This window comes from Clinocottus analis, unplaced genomic scaffold (genome assembly GCF_023055335.1).
Source record: "Clinocottus analis isolate CAN_PGR_092001 unplaced genomic scaffold, fCliAna1.0.p SCAF_10, whole genome shotgun sequence".
NCBI classification, from domain to species: Eukaryota; Metazoa; Chordata; class Actinopteri; order Perciformes; family Cottidae; genus Clinocottus; species Clinocottus analis.
In genome coordinates this window covers 17,096,316-17,117,407 of record NW_027175821.1, presented here as the reverse complement: position 1 = coordinate 17,117,407, position 21,092 = coordinate 17,096,316, and the positions used below count along the sequence as shown (strand labels likewise).

At 43.1% G+C, this 21,092-nt stretch overlaps 1 protein-coding gene across 1 annotated transcript; it reads right to left on the bottom strand.

The window, feature by feature from the left end:
• Nucleotides 1-3,081: 3,081 nt before the first annotated feature.
• On the bottom strand, nucleotides 3,082-20,931 carry egf (epidermal growth factor). Its single transcript, XM_068591670.1, has 23 exons — nucleotides 20,805-20,931; nucleotides 16,965-17,164; nucleotides 16,537-16,718; nucleotides 15,592-15,819; nucleotides 15,294-15,496; nucleotides 15,043-15,156; nucleotides 14,692-14,814; nucleotides 12,570-12,695; nucleotides 11,632-11,757; nucleotides 11,359-11,495; nucleotides 10,888-11,036; nucleotides 10,517-10,621; nucleotides 10,105-10,328; nucleotides 9,136-9,303; nucleotides 8,712-8,861; nucleotides 8,451-8,597; nucleotides 8,242-8,358; nucleotides 7,674-7,796; nucleotides 6,894-7,059; nucleotides 5,799-5,963; nucleotides 3,962-4,053; nucleotides 3,771-3,842; nucleotides 3,082-3,221 (listed from the first exon to the last, which is right to left on the bottom strand). The coding sequence occupies exons 1-23, from the start codon at nucleotides 20,929-20,931 to the stop codon at nucleotides 3,082-3,084; spliced, it is 3,384 nt and encodes a 1,127-aa protein (XP_068447771.1).
• Nucleotides 20,932-21,092: the final 161 nt, after the last annotated feature.

Below are 21,092 nucleotides of genomic sequence, written 5' to 3'. Positions count from 1 at the left end.
CCTCCGGCAGGGACCAGTCCACCACGTCAGACTCAGCTTCAGCCTCTAACCAGCAGCCTCTAACCAGCAGCCTCTAACCAGCAGCCTCTAACCTGCAGCCTCTAACCTGCAGCCTCTAACCAGCAGCCTCTAACCAGCAGCCTCTAACCAGCAGCCTCTAACCTGCAGCCTCTAACCAGCAGCCTCTAACCTGCAGCCTCTAACCTGCAGCCTCTAACCAGCAGCCTCTAACCAGCAGCCTCTAACCTGCAGCCTCTAACCAGCAGCCTCTGACCCGCAGCCTCTGACCCGCACCCTTTCACCTGCAGCCTCTAACCAGCAGCCTCTAACCCGCACCCTTTTACCTGCAGCCTCTAACCAGCAGCCTCTCCCCTGCAGCCGGGAGGAGGAGATGCTGCAGCCGGGCTGAGGAGCAGACCTTCGTGAACTGAACCAGCAGCTGAAGGTTTCTCGTAGTGCCTTTTTTAAGTAGAAGGTCCGAGCACTTCTTCCACCACTTCACCAAAAACAGCACGAAACAGCAAAGAAAGGATTGGATTTCATTTTTTTGTCGATAAGGATCCAGTAAGATATGTTTGGATCCGACCTGATCCCCATCCTCAGTATAGGCTCGGGGGATTCCTACTAGCAAGTAAGTAGCTTTCAATGTAAAGAAAAAAAACAGGTATTTGTTCAGGTGTTACTACATTGTCAGGTAGTAAAAGTACGAGTACATCTATAGTATAAAACCTGTGCACCTTCATTAGATTATAATGTCCAGTTTCAGTTATCATATTGTGCGGCTGTAGAGTGCATTGCATTATGGAGAGAGGTATTATTTTCTTCAACCCGAGAGGCGACAAACACCCGTCTGTATAATACAAATCCGGGTCTGTTGTATTAAATTGTGCTGTAGCCTTCCCAATTAACCGTAACTGCATATATGTATAATAACGATGGCCCCTACACAGAAGATACAACACAGTGGCCCCTTGAGGGCCCCGGTTACTTACAGTGTCTGTGACTCTATTGCCCCCTGTTGCCCCAATCCAGGAGCAATACAAGATAAATTGACACTGGGCCCAATTTCATCTTTACTTGGAGGCTGAACTGCTGCTGTTTGGAGTGGCGCCCTAACCTATCTGTTAGCTCTAATGGAGGCCAATATATAGATAAGTGTGTCTCGCCGGGAAAATCAATATCGATGTGGCCCCTGATGGTTTTTGAGTTAAAGTGCTTTGTTTTCTGCCATTGCCTCGAAACAAAAGAGGCTGTGGGTCCTTCTATTAACAATTCCCAGTCAACCTTGAGACGGAGTGTCGCAGTCCGAGATAGAAATAGAAATAGACAGATGGGGAGGTGGTGGAGGGTTGCAGCATCGGTACCAACACCACTCGAGCGTTAGATTTGGTGGAGGAGCGAAACGCACCATCGATGGAGCAAGGGCAAGAGCTTCGAAGAAGACCGTGATGGGAGGGGAGGGTGCAACGAGACGAAGGCTGGCGGTGAATGGCCAACATAATCTTTCAATCATGAGAAGACGATGTCATTAGAAAGGTGTTTGGTAAAGAAGAACAGTACACGTTTGTATAGGTTTTTTTGTACGGTTTTAATGCAGGTTGATGCCAAATGTGTTGCAGTTACAGAGCACCTTTTTCTTTTTTTTTTGCTGTGAATATAGATTTATTGTTGGAAATAAAAGCAAGCGATCTTGTAACACCAGGTATAGTACACATGGGCTGACAATACATAACCAAAGAGTAAAATACAGTGTGAATGAAAACACAGTGAGTTGTGTTCTCCAATTACATATTTTGCTTGTTTAGGTATGAAAACATCAAAGACGTCAGATATAAATCAATAACAAGGCACCTTCCCTTTCCAAACCAAGCGATCCAATTCAGTCTATCAGCAACCGATCAGCCATCCAGCTCAGTGAACCCTTGCCCGTATTTATAAAAGCATAGATATTAATGGAGCTCTGGCTGGTAAAGAAAGATCTTTTGTATAAAAATAAATATACAATTGGTTAACAACATCACACTTTATATCGTCAGGTTAGTTGTGTGAGCTGCTCTATTCAAAAAGATGCATTTGCTGGTTTTAGAAATCACATGAGTTGGATTTGAAGGTGAGGATGAATATGAGTCAAAAACAAAACACAAATGTGTTTCCTCAACACCGAAACCCAACGCATCCCTTCACAGGACGAGCCCTCTCCTGCGGCTGCATCCAGCAATCTGAGCGGTGCGTTCAGGTGTTTGAGAATCAGAGGAGCAATGGCAGCTCAAAGTCTATTCAGCGGATGAAACAGTTGTCACGAGAGAAACATTGTTTACTTTGGTGCACAAATGGCATCTAATCCATTTGATGTAGGGATTGAGATCCTTTTAGAGATGCTGGTGCCCACCAAGAAATAACACATTAGGTAAATTTGTGCTTTAGAGCTGTATCAACAAAATGAAACTAAAACGTGAACTAAAGTCCTCGTGTTTAAGCTTTATGCTAGACAAACAGAAAGCAAGCTGTTTTTTTTCAGAGATGACTCGCGATAACTTGACAAGCTGTACTTGTTCTTGAATTCATTTTCAAAAGCGAGCAATGTAAAAAAAATAGGATCAAATGTCATTGTTTTTGTTCGCTTGGGATTTCTTTCTTATTTTTTTCATTTGAGCTTTTACATCACTTGATTATATACTTAAGTTCAACTTTGGAACTGCTAAAGAAAGACAGACTGTGCAGAGTATATGTTATACGTCACATAGTACACGCTATTGGCAGCTAGCATATCAGGTACATGTTAATGCAGAGAAGAGTTTCAGTCCAAATACGGCACTTTGGAAAGTCGTTCATCATATTTTCATTCTTATCCCTCGCATCACATTGGTGCGGTTAGACTTTGTGTGGTATTTATACTTGTTGTGTGTCATGAGAAGAGTAGCAAAGAGTAGTTGTTTTTTTCTACCAAAGAAATGCAACAAATAGCTTGATGCTGGGTCACAGCAGTTGTGACATTTGTGACATTTGTGACATTTGTGAGGTATGTCGTTTTGAAATGAACACGAGGCGCCAGGGGGCCCCGCTGGCTTGGGAGACGTACGGCTACACGAGCTGGACGGAGACGGACTTGACCGACGGACAGTGGGATTGCGTGGTCTCCAAGGCAACAGCCGACACCATGGAGCACTCGTACCCTCGGTTGTGTTTGGACGTCCCTGACTCGTCAGACGCGTGGTTGTCCCCTTGCAGAAAAACAAACACAAAGCAAACTTCATTTAAGGGTTTCATTGTAAAATATCAGAGTATAGAAGATGTATTTGAGATACTTAGAGAGTAGAAGTCTATACTGTCTGAAAGAATAGATAGTCCTCTCTTTAGATGAGGTCACAGAACATGCCTAACTAATACTTCACTTGTGTTTATAAAGTAAATATCTAAATCATTATATGTATAAATAAATGCATGAATAAATTACATTTTTTTAACACTTACTAACACTTTATACTTGATCTTATTAATCATCTACAAGTCCTTAATACTTCATTTACATAGAATGAATGAAACCCAATCCTAAAAAGCATTATAGTCAAGCTTACTAATCCTGAACAAAACATGTATAACTGTGTTTATGAATTGCATCCTAATGAGTTATGAGTATTCATGTTGGAACAATGCTTTATAAATGATAAATTAAGTGTTTATTGATGCGCTTCTAATGCTAAATAGTGCGTAGTTATTATAAAGTGCTGCCTAAAGATGAATGCCGGGCTGTTTCTTTGAGTTTCAGGTACCTGTTTCTGAAGAGCAGGATGGGCAGACGGCTCTCCTGGGACATCCCATCACCGGGACGACTATTCCTTCCACTCCGTTTCCTGCCACCACGTAGAACTGCATGCACGGTTTGTAGAGTAATGAGCTCTGGCTCTGGCATCCGACATAATACTGGCTTCTGTTGGTGATGATGGTCTTACCCGAGGCACGCTGGTCGTGGTGGTCTCTGACATGCTCTCGTCTGTCCCGCTGGTCTCGCTCACGTCGTCCGCTGAGGGCTGTGTGTGGAAGAATGCTCTGGTTCTGCACAGAAAACCGTAAAAGATCGTAATTCATTCATAAATCCCAGCTGTCCTCAAACTCACTGAACACCGAGATTAGCATTCACAGACTCCCGTGACCTTTACGTGCCCATCCATATGAGTCCATGTATGGTGATCCAGTCACAGAGCTGGTGCCTATATGTTCAACTTCAGCATGGCAGGATTTATGAAATTGAAAAAGAGTCATCTCTAACTGACTTGTTGACCAGAGCGGCTGAATTTAGATTTAGAAATAAACTGCCCAAAGTCCTGTGTGTGCACACTTTTAGTGTATTTTGTTTTATTTTATGCATGTAAGAGCCTTAAAAGACACAACATGAGAAGTACTGTGTGTTTTTTAGCCCATATCACTATGTAGTACTGTGTGATAGTTGACTTGTGTGCGAATGTGTGTGTGTGTGTGTGTGTGTCACACTTGCTTCTGAGTTTGCTGGTTTACTTTCCTCTTCAAGTGCACTTGCAGTCAAGTGCAGAAGGCAATTTGAGGCCGAGCTATTGGCGGCCATGTAGCGTTTCCTCTGGGGTCATACCTCACCGGCTCCATTTTATCGCTGAGAAATGACCTATTTTTATGTGTAATTGCTGTAGAACAAGCTAAACCAAGCATGTAATTGAAAGCGTGCCTCTTGCACAGGGGAGGCCAGGGCCGCGAAAACGTTTGGATGTAGTAGGTGGAAGGAGGAGGGCGGAGCGCTTTGCGAGTCAAAAGGGTGGAGGACGCCGGCAGCCTTGTCCATAAGCCGGCGAAACAACGGCAAAACAAATCAGCTGCTTAGAGGCGGCTCGGGTGGAAATGGAGGAGGCGTCGCAGTGTGTAGTTTACGTACGCTGCTCGCCGCCGCTAACCGGGGTCGCGCGATGCCATTGGTTCCGCCCGCGTGACCTGCTCCCTGACCCCTCGCGCTCATGCCGAGACACCGGCATTACACGGCTCATGCCACCCTGGGTTTGATAGACACCTCTAAATGCCGCCAGCTCCTTCCTTCTCTTCCCCGGCTGCCCGCTGCCTCCAGTGTCCAGAAGACGAAACGCATAAGATACAACATAATTGCAATTTATTTACCATTGCAGGGGGGTGATTGTACTGTAGCAGAGCTCTCTTAACAATTGGGGAGTGAGGGAGGGGAGCGGGGGGGGGGGGGGCGCGGGGTCTAATCCTATAACAGGATTCCCACATTTATCATTTTAAACTAATTATAATTAGGATCATTTTGGGGACTTAAGTGTCTCATTATGTTCAGACAAGGTTAGCTTTGTGTAACAATATCTTTTTGAGATAATGACTTGTGGGAAAATGTCATATATTGAATGCAGTAGATGGTTCAAATGGTCCTAAAGGCTAACTATAGAACACTTTAGCAGGGAAAATATTTATATGTATAATATTTATCGCTACAAATGAAACATCATATTCTGGGTTAGTTTCACCCACCTATTCCTCTGTGGCTCATCTTCATCCTACCTTCCTTCCTTTCCTCCATCCATTCTTCCTGCTTTGCTTTGTTTTGTGTTTTCTCCATCTTAATTGTTCCTTTCCTTCCTTCCTTTCCTTCTACGTTCTTTCTCATCCTGCTCTCCCCTCATTCCTTCATTTGTTCCTCTTCTCCAGGCCATTTGACTCTTTTTTACTTTTTCTTCTCTTCCTCATCCTCCCGCTTTATCTTTATGATGCAGTTGTGCGTGCCTGACCCTCATTTACCACTTCACCTCCGTCTCCCTTCTCACCCGTAACAGTAGGTGACACAGGCGGCGATGGAGAGCAGGGAAACGAGGGCCACCATGCAGGCCGCGATGACCACGTTCCTCCTCTTCTCCTCCTCGGCCTGCTGAAGCTCCCACCACTCCAGGTCACTGAATTGACAACGCTCCCCCATGTAGCCGAAGACGCAACTGCGACAGGAGAAAAGTCAAACGCAGCGTGACACATGACACATCATCAGAAAAAAGTAAACATCCATTTACAATACGTCATGGGCGAAGGTTCTGCTCGAGGTCGACTGCCTGAACTCACTGGAGGCTTGAGAGGCTTTAGATTTCAGGAACCACGGATATAACAGCAAAATACATGTCACAAAGTTAGTGGAAGTAAGTAACATCACTGAACAGTCCTGAATACTGCAAGGTCTAAAAACGACATGTAAGCTGGAATGATGTACTGAAATCATAGAAGGTATTTAAATGTCTCCTTTGTTTAAGCTGGGTATCACTGGAGATGACATCCACAAGAAGTTCCTGCTCATTTTATATATATATATATATATATATATATATATATATATATATATATATATATATATATATATATATATATATATATATATATATATATATATATATATATATTTTCCCCTGTTCGTAGATATTTATATGTAGCGCGTGTATTGATATGTAAAGATCAAATTCTGAATCCATGTGCTGCTTCTTAAAATACTCAGGATGGGTCAAATGCAGAGAATACATTTCCCCACTGTGGGACTAATACAAATAAGATTATTTCTTTCTTTAGCCACTTTGTCGTGAGGTAATGGCTATAAAAATGAGACAATAGTGACACCTAGTGGATATCCGATGTAGTGAATAATACAAGAGAGAAGACACCAGAACACCTGTAACGTGTGCTGCAGGAGGAACTCTCAGACTTTCTAACAAGATGAATCTCGCTTGGGAATGAAAACTTCTCAGAGATCACCTTAATACATCCCTCCGTACAGTTTAAATTACTTCCTCTACGGCAAAACAGAGGGTCAAACTACGCCAGCTCGGGAACAGGACGACGTCTCATCAGTAAACTGTTGAAGCTGAAGATGGACGGTTATTTACTTGCAAGCGTAGGACTCCATCTCGGGAAAGTAGAAGCAGACGCCCTGGTACAGACAGTAGGACTCGTGGGAGGACGGGCAACTCTGCACTGAGTTGCTGTCGTGGTGCCGGGTGGAGACGTCAGCGGGGCTGCCGGTCGTCACCCAGGAGGATGTGGTCTTCAGCTCTGAAGGGAGGATTTGTGCACATAATATTGTTGATATATAATATTCCATTCATGATAAAGGGGATTGTAGGGGCCATTTGTCCAATACATCAAAGAAAACAAGCATAAATCAAAGGGCCACTGACGTACCGTGTGTGGATTACGGCCAAAAGAATGCAGGATTTATTTAACTAAACAAAACAAGCCAAAGAACAAAGAAACTCCCATGCTGCCTATCATGTGCTGGTAATTTCTTTTTAGGTCTTCCTAGGTGCATGCTGGTCCTGTACCTGCCTCCTACATACAACCCCAGTTGCCCACAGCGTTACCCTATTGACAAATAAATCAACATTCAAAAGTCTAAGTAAACCGAGACAACAACTACAAATACATGAACTCAACGAAAAACTATCAAAAGAAAAATCTATCCTAATACATCAACAAATCCAACCTAAATAAGCAAACACATAGCAAAATTAAACAATAATTGAGTAAATTAACTAACTACTAATATAAAATGAATAGCTCCTATGGATCATGTTTTATTCCATCAATGACGGCTGTACTCATGACCAGCATTGAGAGCAAACACACTTTTTTGCCGCTAATGGACACACACACACACACACACACACCTTCACATGTCTTCCCGTTGCCGTGGTAGCCAGCCCGACACTTGCAGAGATACTTCCCCACGGCATTTTGGCATTCTGCGTTTTTGTCACATTTGTGCGTTCCTTGTGTACACTCATCGACATCTACAGCAAGAGGAGAAGAGACCTGAGTGTGTACAGTGATCAGAGTCTCACAGGTTTACACCAGCTCCTCAACACGGGCATTCATTCACCTCCCTCACTTCCTCCATAACTTAGCGTGCACTTCTTCATGAAAGTATTGTTTTTGACCTCCTGGATGCGGCATAAAGACACACAAGCAAACTGGTCAAGTCACATGTGTTGACTTTCCTATAGAGCCTGAGGTCTCATCATTACATATGGTGAGCATCTCTGCCTCTGTGTGATGTGTTTTGTTCAGGTCTAAAACTCAACTCTGCTCCACTTCCTGTCCTGTCACCTCTGCCAAAGTGTACAAGTTCACCCCCTGTTGCCGTATGTGGGATGAAAGCATCAATTATAATCCCATAAATTGTCCTCAGGATAATGTGACTTTCTCCCAGTACACACGTATGAGAACCGGACTCACCCACACACAGCTGTCCATCACCGGTGAAACCATGGAGACACAGACAGCTCGGGCTGCCCGCACGCAGCAGGCACTGAGCGTTGACGTCACAGCCGAGAGCGGAGCACTCGCTCTGGTCTGACGGGGGCATGTGGAAGCGCACGCGTTTAGTCGGAATAAACATCTGGAGTGGCTTTATAAAGAACGACCCGGCAATTTCACACTGGTACCTGAAACCATCTTGTCCGTGAAGAGAGTTGGCTCGCGGCCTTCGTCTGAGTTCTGCTCCTCTTCATCAGGAGACAGCCCGGGCGTTGTCGGGGGTGCGCCGTCACCGCGCAGGGTTTTGTTCGTGACAAACGTTGAATCGGCAGATTCTGCACAATGAATTCAGAGTCAACGCGAGCGCATACGTCAGCCCTCAGCGTTGCTTCGTAGCGTATGCAGAAGAATTATGCACATTAAACACGCTGGTCTAAAATATATGTCACCCGCTGTCTCACTCGGGGCGTCGGCGGGCGGGCAGCTCCTTCCATCGGCTGACAGGGCGTGGCCTGACAGGCAGGAGCAGTGGGCCAATCCCAGTTTGCTTTCACACACCTGGGCACAACCTCCATTCAGGTGAAGGCAGACGTCTGCCCCTGAAGGATGCACAAGGACAATCTGTTCATCTCAAATGCTTAAAAACATTCAATTTAAAAATCAGCCACATACGATTTATTGTTTTTTGCTTAGCGTAGTAAATACTGACACATGGTGGAAAGACCGAGGGGGCAGCAGATTATACTCAATGCACAATTTTCCATCTCGGGATCATCCATCATTTGCTGTTGCTACAAGCAGTTTTTTTTTTTTTTAAACGTCAGCATATGATTTCTGAATAAATTAATCTCCAGAAAGGATCCCTCCCTGCACCTGGCTTAGCAAGAGGATGCACCACCACGATGGACGCTGGTTGGACCATGTTGCCGCGGATGCGCTGCAGTTTTTTCCCGGTCCGCTTGTGCACGCTCCTCAGCTGCCGGTGCTCCCGATCAGACATCCACAGCCTGTCCTCAAATACCGCGAGGTCAAAAGGTCGATCTGGAGGAATAGAAGAGAGGGACATCTATTTGTGATTTGCAAGGACACCCGAAGAGCGACATTCAACACATTTGATTGCTGGGAACATATTAATTATCGTCCTTTCTCCCTCTTCTTTCGCTCTTAAATTGGCTTTGTTCCGTTGAGCCGTACATTGCCAGCCTCAGTTCTGTTCATGTCAGTTCAAGGCTCACTTTGAATTCGCTTCTATTGGACTCAACTTGAGGTTTTCACGAGTCAAAGAATTCATGCCAAACTCCCTGGTTGGGCGTCAGGCAGACCCGTGATTAAGACCTCCTCTTAGCTCCTCATGACACGCAAAATCTGCCCTGAATTGCATTATCGTCACCTTTCTAAAATAATGGCCTCTAGCCACTGCACAACAGACACACTGTAATATCAGTCGAATTATGTTATGATTACTAATATGTTCGAGTGAGCTTTTCATTGACAGAAATGCTCGCAGGAATGCTAACTATAGTGTATTGCTAGCTTAAATGCTAGCTTCAAAATGCCATCTTGAAGAGCTTGTAAAATTGCCTAAGTCACATTGTCGTTTAACTTAGGCACAATAAAATGGCCTAGTCACTTTTGACATACGCTGTTATACTACAGGGTCACATGATCTGTTCAACTGAGGATGTAGCAGATTGTACCAGAGGAGGCCAGGATCACCACGACATGATTTGTCAAAAAATGACTTAACGCCATTATTTTAGGAAGGTGATGATATTATAGTCTATCTCTTTGTCAATACAGTGCCCTCGTATTATGTGTGTGTTTGTGTCACACAAGCCTCACCTACTTGGTTCTCGAACAGGACCTGTCGATCTGAGCCGTCCAGAGCGGCGGTCTCCACCAGGCCCGTCCTCTGGTCGCACCAGAACAGACGGTCCTCTGTGAAGTCGATGGTCAGGCCGCTCGGTGACACGAGGTTGGTGCTCGCGACGACAGCGCGGCCTTCACCCTCCAGAGAGGAACTTTCCACGACAGGACGGGAACCTATATCAGTCCAGAACAACTTCCTCAAAAAGTAAAGAGAGCATTGAGAATTAGCCATCGGCGCCGTAGTAATCCCACAGAACCTCCAGGTGTTACGCGCTACAAGCACAGCTGGTTTTTTCTGATGAAGGTTGAAGTCCCTCTAGCCGAGTTGCAGTAAGTTTGCAGTTTTCCATTTCTGAAACTATCGCACTCATACAGCCGCACTCACTTTGCCAAAGGATGAACTGCGATTCCTCTTGGTTTTTCCAGCCCTTTGCTGACGATGGTTTCTCTGTTCAGCCCTGTTAAGGTGCTGCAGTCAACAGTTGACTGGCTGCAGGACACAAGTATACAGAAGAGTCAAGCCCAAAACAACAAGCAGCTAAATTCTGACAATGTTACGCAATGCAACTGTTGCTTGAATATACTATGAAAAACAACTCCTAAAGCTTTTAGTCTGAGGTTCAATAGAAGCAAAACAGATGAATATAATCTAAATATAACAAAGGAAACATTTCAATTTAAATGATCAAACTTTCCTAATGAACCAATCGTTTCATGAATCCTCCTTTAGGTTTACGTCGCGCAGACACCACTCACCCTTTATCCGTCCAGCACATCCTGCGGTGGACCCAGTCGATGGCCAGTCCCTCCGGAGAGTCCAAACCATCAGAGACAAGAACGTCCCTCGACCCGCCGTTCAAATCCACCCGCTCAATTGTCTTCCGGCTTGCGCTCGCAAAATACACCTTCAAAGTGCAGTCAAATATATCAAAAAGAAACTCATTCAGCATTTCAAATAGACGTGATGCAGACACATTCAACGTCAATTGCAACTATACAGTCGAAAAGATTATTTTTCATGCAACAGGCCATCAAATGACAGTGTCTGTCCACTAGATGTCCCTGTTTGTCTTCACAAAACCATGAATCTGGTCTTCCGAAATTATGCTACTCCTGAGGACTCCTGACACCTGAGAGCAGTCTAGTACCAGCTGGACTACGATTGCCTCGATTGAAAACGTCTGAAACAGAACAGCAAATTAAAGATCTAAAGTGTTTCCATCTTACATTTTTCTGGACAGGGTCGTAGTCCAAAGCTATGATTGTTCCTCTTGGATCCTCCACAAGGGTTTGATCCCCAGTGCCTTCAGGATAAACTTCTCGTACATCCACTAGATTGGCAACTAGTAGATACGGAGGTGGTCCTGAGGAAAAGTAATGCATTACGCTACAACCAGAGGTGCTTCAGTTCGATGTAAACCCACTGTAATGTGCAGAGAGTGTTTACACGTGTGTGGGCTCATCCGCCTCAGCCGACGGCTTTGCCATAGCATGACTCACCAGAGGCCATGCAGCGCTCGCCGTCTTGGTGGAGCTGGTAGCCGGGCAGACAAGCACACCGCCGCCCACTAAGGGCGCCGAGAGTACAGAGCTGACTGCAACCCCCTCTGTCTGCAGACGAGCAGCCTGCAACACAAACACACACACACACACACACACACACACACACACACACACACACACACACACATGAGCCTGTGACATTCACATAGAGGTTGCATTTTCTAACAACATGTTGCTGCTTCATACATCCTATTACTGGAAAGACAACAATTTGCATGCAGCGCCGGGCGCTGTCTCCGAATTGTTCTTACTCTGTTGCGGTGGAATACAACTGAAGCTATTTCATTATTATTCAGTCCAGTTTATAAAGGCATGTCCCCTGGTCGTATAGGGAGGAGATGCATGATAAACCAGGGGGCTGTGGTGACTCGTTGGCGACATAATACCGCTCACATTTTAAATAATTCAAATTGAAATGAGGCAGGCTTATTAAAACCTCAGTGTTCACAGATGATGTCTTTCTCTACATTGATTCCATCAGTTGTTTGATCTTTATCTGTTCAGCAGTAAAGCAAAGCCGCCTGACGACGACACCTGATCCATCTCATCTTGGTTTGACCACCTTGATCCAACTCTTACCTTTTTTTATATTTAAATAACTTTGCCTTGACATAACTGTCGCTACAATGTCAGGTTACCAAAATGACAAAAATCTAAAATATTGTATTGTTGTCGTAACTATAAGTCAAAACGAAAGAGGTCAATTGTTTATATTATTATTATCTATATTTATGTTTACTAGCATAAGAAAACAAATGCCTTAAAGAATACATTCTACACTGAATGTATACATACGTATGAACTATACAACATAATAAGATATACAGTTTTTTCTTGCTTAATAATAGCATAGCATCCTGTGAGATAGCCCTTACCAGAACAGGCTTGTCCATCCTCCTGGAGTAAAGATCCCTCAGGACACACACACACAGCACCCTCGTCTGTTGTCAGGCATCCGAGGCCGCACTTCCTGGTCATATTGCCTTCACACGGTACGATTTCTGATTGTGGAGAATACAATCAATATCTTCAAATAATTTTACATTCCATGGTAATAATAGTGGTACAAATCTGATTAAATTAGAACTAAGTGACTTACAATCACAGACACATCGGAAATGATGATCAAAAGTTCCCGAATGTGCTGTGACACAACACTTTATTACGGGCCGCATTGCAACATCAGAGGGATGTTATATACGTGTTGAAGAATTCTCCGGGTTATTTGGAGCATCGGCGGGTTGTCGACTCTAACAGCCGGATGGACAACAAGCTTCTTAGTAGAATCCCTTTATAAAGTCAGCCGTAACCCAACCGAAACAGGTGCACGTGCGTTGAGAATGCAGTCAAAGCCCAAACAGTGAGGCCGATGTGATGTTAGCTCACACGAGCGTGGTATCTTCTGTGCCTGTGACTGAGTACAGAGGCGGGCTGTACGGATATGAATCTGATGTGAAATAGTTACAGTATCTCTGCGGCTGACTGCCGACTTCTCCCTGGTGGTAACGGGGAAAAAATATACAGAAATCGGTATCGCCGTCCAACTTCTTCCTGTTTTGTGGTACGTTTTTTAATACTTGGAACATTAATTTAATAAATGACAAGCAAACATGCAGGAGGAACTGTTTTATATTTTAACATGTAATGCTCTGCTCTCAAAATCAACGAAATCAAGGACATTTTTGTATTCGCGTTTATTTTTATATATTTATTGCTATATACCGTGCCACGTAATCGGTCGCTGGCTCTATTGTCTGGCCTGCCGCTTGGCTGCATGCTTGTCTTCTTCTGGACCTTGGCAAAGGTTGTCTGCTAAACGGCTTAGAGCGGACAAAGCTGCTGACCAGATATGTTCCCATTGCAAATGTCACCTCGTCATCTAATCTCTTTGTGTATGTGAACCTGCCCGGCTCTGATGGCCTCGTAGCCGTGAGATTAAAAGGGAAGAGAATGTGTTTTAGTATGTTGAGTGAGTTAAGTGCTGTGTAGACAGTTACACTATGGCTTTAGGGTAAGATAATACATAATAAATGACTCAAAATGAACAACAAAATGAATTGGTATTAACAGTTCATTTCACTAAATAAAGATTGTCTATAGTTTCAGTCGTAGCTGCACTACGTTCGTGCCAAAGCATTTGGTTGTCCGAGCTATCTGTTCACTAAAAATAATCTTAATGAACAGATAGCTTGGTCTAATCCTAAACAGAAATGGTTGAACACGCGTTTACTAACTTGAAATCCCTGCTTCCATCGACCTCACATAGCCTCTCAGTCTGAGCAAAACTAGACCTTTACTGAAAAAGTGTCACTGTTTTGACTCAAATAACTTAACACACAATTGAGAGCTCACATGTGTCTAGTCCCGTCTGCTTAGCATATGACCCGGCCTTTTTATCGGCTCCGTGGGGTCAAAGTCGTGTCTGGGGGACAAATGCCACCTTTCAAAGCTCAACAAAAAGAAGAGCTTCTAATCCGAAAGCTGCTTTCTTCTCGCCGACCAAAACAAAGTGCTGCCACTTTTTTGAATAAGACGTCTTTTTTTCTCATTTCATTGAAAAATAATTCTGCACAGTTAGAGCAGAAGTATTCAGAAACACAGACATTTGGAAAATGGACAATTGTAGATTTTCTTTTGCCAATGTATGATGCAATCCTGCTTCAAATATCGCTTCACATAAAGGACAAAACATGCTTCATGGTATTATATGGAATAAAAATGCCTGTTTCTGATCAATCAAGGGGTTGATATAGTTGTATATGCAGTGTCAACACTATCCAGGAGTATATTTGCAATTTCTTAACGCCTCAAGTGGAAAAGTCTTTAGTTTGTAACCAGTAAACTTATTGCTGCACAGCTAATGCTAGCTAGCTGTTTATGCTCTACACAACTTCATCTGTGAATGCATATTTTCTGGCTGCCATATATCCAATATTACTATTAGGGAATCGAAAGTGAGTTACAATCATGACAATAACAGAAATACTTCCACTCTACCTCCACATGTCTTCCTGTCCGGTCGGAGGGCGTAGCCTTCAGGGCAGGTACAGAAATAGGAGCCTGGGATGTTTTCACAGCCAAGAGAGCAGCCGTGGTTCCAGTGTGCACATTCATTCACATCTATGGCACACACAGACAAATATAGCGACGTCAATTTATTTTCGTAGTGCTCTTATTTAAATGCATTGCCACCCACAGTAGGGGAATATGTTCATGATGGGTAATAGATTGTGGGACTCATTCCAACCTTGGTAATGGGAAGTCAGTGCTTGTTACTCTTCTAAGTGGACAACAAATCTTTCCTTGATGGAATGTTTATTTCATTGATTCAATGGGATGGATACCAACCTTCGCAATAAGTGCCTTGCTTACTGAGAGCAAAGCCTTCGTTGCACCGGCACGTCCCCTGCTCGGCATGACTGGAACACACATTCATGCAATTTCCACTATGTTCGTCACAACCTGTTTAAAAAAAAGGGCCAATGGTAAGGCATTAGTAAAGTGTTATCATTTGAGACACGTCTAGAGTAAATGTAAATGCAAGGGATGAAATGAAGAGTCGCGACAGAGCAATTAAAATGTCAAAGTTCAGCTGTAACCTGGAACAGATGATTGGGAGTCTGCCATTGGCTGGTTGAGGGGATGTACCACCTTGATATTAACGGGGGGTTTTGCCATTTCTTTTACGTTAACAATCAGTGGCTCTCCACCAGCGTACTTGTTTACTTGTTTTATAACCCGAGATGCTGCATCAGTGTAGTACAAATGCTCCAGGAAAACTGATATCCCCGGTGACGGAGACCTGACCAGAGGAGACAAAAACAAAAGTGTTTTATCCCAGGGTGAGAACAAAAATATCATGATGAATATGTAATGGAAACACAACCATCCGCTCACCAAAGCGGCCGATCTATGATGTGCAGGACGTTGCCGTTGTAATCGCAAGAGGCGATGGCACTTTTTCCTCGGAGACCCAACTGAACCCAGAAGAGTCTTTTGTCCCCTCGGTCGATTGACAGGGCCTCCAGTTGTTCTGCTATCTTAATAAGTGTAGTTCTCATCTGTCCTGTGACGTCAGACCGCTGGATACTTGAGGTCGTCCCGCCAGATAGCCAAAAAAGAAACCTGCAAAATAGTTTTGAACTGAGAAAGGTCTTTGACAAATTTCTCTCTTTTTTTTTCGTTGTTGTTTCCTCGCTTTGTTACAAAACAGTAGCATTTTTGGGCATTTTCTCTAATAAAAGTATGATATGGTTATACTTCACACGTGCTTTTTCAGCGAGGTTGACACCTCTCCAACACCCTCATATGAATACTAACAGGAATGCCCCCAAATTCAGGGGCCTTAGCAATCGCTTTGCCTCATAGTCATATGTTTAATACATTCTAAGACACCCCACAGACATGTACGTCACAAACTAAACGTGCTCCTGGCATTGTCTTTCTTGGACATATATTCCAAATGTTAATTTAAATCCGTTGCTGTCATTATTCACGTTTGCATATCCCTCGGGGGCATGGATCTATAGACAGGCAGTGCGGGGGAGAGAGCAGGCCGGGAGGAGGAGATTGCTTCTCAGAAATATGCCTAAATTCACAGACCTCACATTAAACAGACAATGCTGCTATTCGCTATACAAGCCCTGGAAAAGGGAAACCTATCTCCATCATAGTTTTTAGATGTTGAGGGGTAAACAAAATGACATGATTAGTCGTCAAAAAATATTCAAAAACAACTATGATATGATATATACACTGATGATTGCTTGGGAGTATGTATGTTGACTGTGTATACTGTTAATCTACAAATGTGAGAATAAAGTGCCATCGTGAGAGGATTACCTGTTCGTGGGGTCAACGTTTATAGAATGTGGTTGGGTCAAATGTCTTGAAAGAGTCCTTTCATTTTTCCCATTTATATCCATTGTCTTGATTTTTCCCTTTTCTCTACTTGTCCAATACACACGGTTCCAAATCCAGTCCACTGCAAGGCCCGAGATATGTTTGTCAGATGAGTACAGTTTCTGTAAAACAGACGTTACGATTTCAACTGTCCGAGTCCAACCAAAGACAAATGCATGACTGTTGAATACCAAGAAAAACAAGTGTAAAGCTTGAGTTTTGGTAGTTTCATTTCCAGAAGGATCTTCTTTAGAGTCCTATATATTTGTGTACACTGTTCCTTAACCGCTATAGTTGGATGACTATACATTTCAGACAATGGACTGGAGTCTAAGTTCTCCACAACTTTATAGCAGTTACATAATCACCTGTCTGTGTGCTCCTCTCACGGACGCCTTGTAGATGACCCCAGTGTGTTTGTCAGCCCAGTAAACTCTCTCCTCTCTGAAATGAAAGTCAAGCAGGATGGAGCTTCCCACTCCAGACACGAGCCTTCTCTGGTTCTTCCCATCGAGGTCCATCCGATGAATAGCTTTCCCATGGCCGAATATCAGGAACGGCTGTGAGGCTTGACCAAATACAACATCACATTAAATCTTATGAATTACATTCTTAAGACCCTAAAGTACAAAGCGCCTGTAATTCTAAAGCTTCATATTTATAGACAAACATACTTCAGTATTTTTACTTTTAACTACATCAGGGTAATGCATTTAAAATGAATTAATTTACTGTGAATTAAACAACCAAACGGTATAAAAAAAAGGATCAAATCACAAAAATATGTTCATGGTATCGATCGTTACTTTTGATCAGCACGACGTTCATTTCGTAAATTATGGTCCGAATAAGAGTGAAATGGACAATAACGCAGGACATGATTAAGGGCGTGGCTTGTGATCTAATGGTTGATTCAACCGTTTGAGAGTCTGAGCTGGACCGTGGCTGTCTGGAGCTGTCATATAGTTTCTGTCATATTTATGCAATGTGCTGTGACTCTGTGACGTTGCTCATCCTGGTCACATGACATCTGTTGCTTCTGTGCGTCCAGGGAGAGGGATCCTCCTCTGTCGCTCTCCTGAAGGTTTCTTCCCTTCTTTCACTGTAAAAGGGTTTTTACGATCTTTATTTGGGGAGTTTTTCCTGATCCGATGTGAGGTCCTGGGACAGGATGTCATGTATATAGATTGTAAAGCCCTCTGAGGCAAATCTTGTATTCGTGATTTTGGGCTATACAAAATAAACTGAATTGAATTGTTTTCGTCTTCGAACTTTAACCTTTTCACAGTTTCTTTTCAGTACGTGATGGTTAATTGTGACCATTGTCAATACAAAATGAATACAAATTCCTAATTCAGCGCTCAGTTATATTTAGCTGCACCCTGTCGTGTTACTTCTGGTCGGGAAAAGCCACGATGCAGATGGCCAAAAACCAAGACAGCCACAGACAGACAAGCCTGAGCTCCAGGCTTCAAAACTGCCGTCCTCAAACCGATGACGTCTCGGTGACTATCTCCACCTCTTACATGCAGTCTGTGCTTCTGTAGCATCCACTATTGGGAAAATGTGTCTAGATAAAGCCAGACTTTAAAAATGATAATTAACTTAAGCACCTATGGGTTGAATTTACCCCGATAGATAACAGAGTCATCTTTGTGCCATTCATTTTGCGTCCATATATTAATCTATGTTGTAATAGCAAGGCCTGTTTTTCTGCTACGACAACGGAGTTGCGCCATAAGTCATCGGCTAACCTTCACTCTGGAGAAGGTAAAGAGATTCATGAATGTACATCAGGCATTAGACCCGTTCAATGCATTAAGTGAACAAGCGTCTGGAGGCTTCAGGGCTGAGCGGTGTGTCGTTGGTCGATGATGAATATTTGTTGTGGTGAGTAGCATAAAGGGACGACAACTTTTGAATTTCATTATACAAGCCTGGGTTGTAAATCAATACATTTTTATAGCGGGTTCATTTTACTCGTTGGCAGTTTTAGGTATACAGAAGACCCTGTGCGGCTCTAGTATTAAGGTATCCGTGGGAGCATTTAACATATCTATAGCTGCTTCTTCCCTCTTTGTGTCTTTTGTTGCCAAGTGTGTCAAGTCATCTCATTTAAAAACCCTATTCAAGACTGTCATAGGGAGAAGTTCAAGGCAGACTCAGCTGCTTTTTGGATTAAACGTTATCCTTTGGCACCAAATCACTCACTTAAACTTTTTTCATTCTATCAATCTCTGCAATAAATGAAGTCAAAAGATCAAGTGTAAAGGTTATTTTCTCTTCGGTCTCTGTGTTAGTACATCCCATTTATACTCTGCGGTTCGGTTATAAGCAGCAAAAGGTTTATACTTGTAAATCAAATGTCATTCCAACAAGTAATTTACGAGAAACTTTGAGTTACGTTTTGGAAAACACAGATTCAGTTTACTCCAGATCCCATTAAACGTTGACAAACTATGATGAGAGGCCAAATCTGTCCATTGATAGAAGGTTATATCTTCTATCTAGATATATCTAGCTTTATCAGGGCAATAGCGCTGTCATGTGCATCCATGGATACCACTCTCTACTCTGTGGAATGAAGAAAAGAATGAGAAACACCAGACAAACAACATCAGGATTGTCTGGCCTGGGATCCCCAAGATGGCTACTGGTAAGTTGCTAGGAGGCATCCAGATGAATCATTAATTGACAAGTTCACATGGTGGTCAGCAGGATTCTTGACCCGGTAGCTCAGTAGATTGTGTTTTATTGGGGGAAAACGGGAACTCAAACCAACCATTTTCAAAAACAAAACAGGAAAGCCACACATAAACAGCAGCTCCTAAAGCATGGCAAGGCAATACATATGGACATGTTATATCGTGGTAACATTCATTTGGGATGCGGCCATTTTGGTTAGCGTATGCAATCCTGTTGCTCAACAAAACAACCAAATACTTGATTATTTGAGCTGTGGATGAAATGTTAGACCCTCAATAAGCAACACAGCATGTTGACAGCAAGGGTTGGGCAATACGATGACGTATACCATGAGACAATATTTGTTGGAGATTTCAGCATACTGTTTATATATCCTGTTATACCTTTTGAGAAATGTGGTTGTATTTGGCTGTTGTAGACAATGCTGTAAATTACTAAGCACGACTGCTCTACCCGAGTATTACAGACTTTTTGCATGTATGTGTAAATATATATATATATATATATATATATATATATATATATATATATATATATATATATATATATATATATATATAATAGTTCATTCAGGATGCCTTTTATACCAGGCAGGTTCCAGACGATCTGTTGCTGACCATGACCTTTGACCTCTCTGTGGAGGACACAGAATTGTGGCAATGATTTCTCCATGTTGAAAAATGATCCCATTATTGCAAATCATTATGAAACATTACAATCTAACTGCCATCTGGCATGACAGAGGTTAATGCTACAAGATTTTGGACACCAGCGATCACCATCTGTAAGCTTTAGCTGATGTCCTTGTGGCATCCCACAAAAAACTTTGGCTCAGCCTGAGATACTCCCACTCAAGCACAGGCCCGTTTACTGTACATTTGCTACAGTGCGTTGTATTGTCTGCTTACTTTGCTAAATTGCCACACATGCTGTAGAGCGGCAGACTTTAACACTCTGCTTCTCTGCTTTTGTTTGTGGGGTGTGGGGATGAGGTGGTACATCTAGTGTGAGAAACTCGTTGTGTTTTATTTCACTTGATTGTTGTTTTTTTAAATTTTTTTTCAAATGCCTGACCACCAGCCTAAGACAGAATAGTAGTTATACAGTAGTCGTAAAAGTAGTTTGCTGTATGAAGTCTGTTATATTGTTCATCCACATCGAGAGGAGAAGAATGGGATATCGATAAGAACATCTTTAAACGTCTATTTTTTTTTATAGTTTAGATATACAGACATAAACTTGCGGTGGACAAACTGAGTATTGCACGTAAAATAAAAGACCTCTGTGGCAATGTGGCTCTCTGACCCATAAGATAGTGTTTTGATTGTTAGGATTGACATCTTATTTACTTTACAATCTACAAAAATATGTGTAGACTTCTCACACACATGGTTTACTGACAAAGAAGCTACTACACAGTGGAGTATCCACTTCCCTGCAGGATCAACGACCCCTCTATCAATACCATCAGGCCAAGCAGGAGAGATGTGAACCAGACTCACCCACACAGCTGCCGTTTCTCCCCGCTCGCGATAGCCGTTCATCCCAACATGCGGTACCGAGGGCCAAGGCTCCAGAGCTCTGCACCGTGCAATAGATCAGCGCCGCTGTGATCGTTGCAGCCAACATAATCCCGCACGCCGTCCCTGCCTCAGGAGCTGCACTTGTTCACTTTTTCTCAGGCATTCCCACTACGAGCACTGGCACACAAGAATTCCCCAGAATTAAGCAACATTTGTTTTTGGCCTGTTGGCATCCTTGTCTGAGGAAGACAGTGGAGCTTCACATGA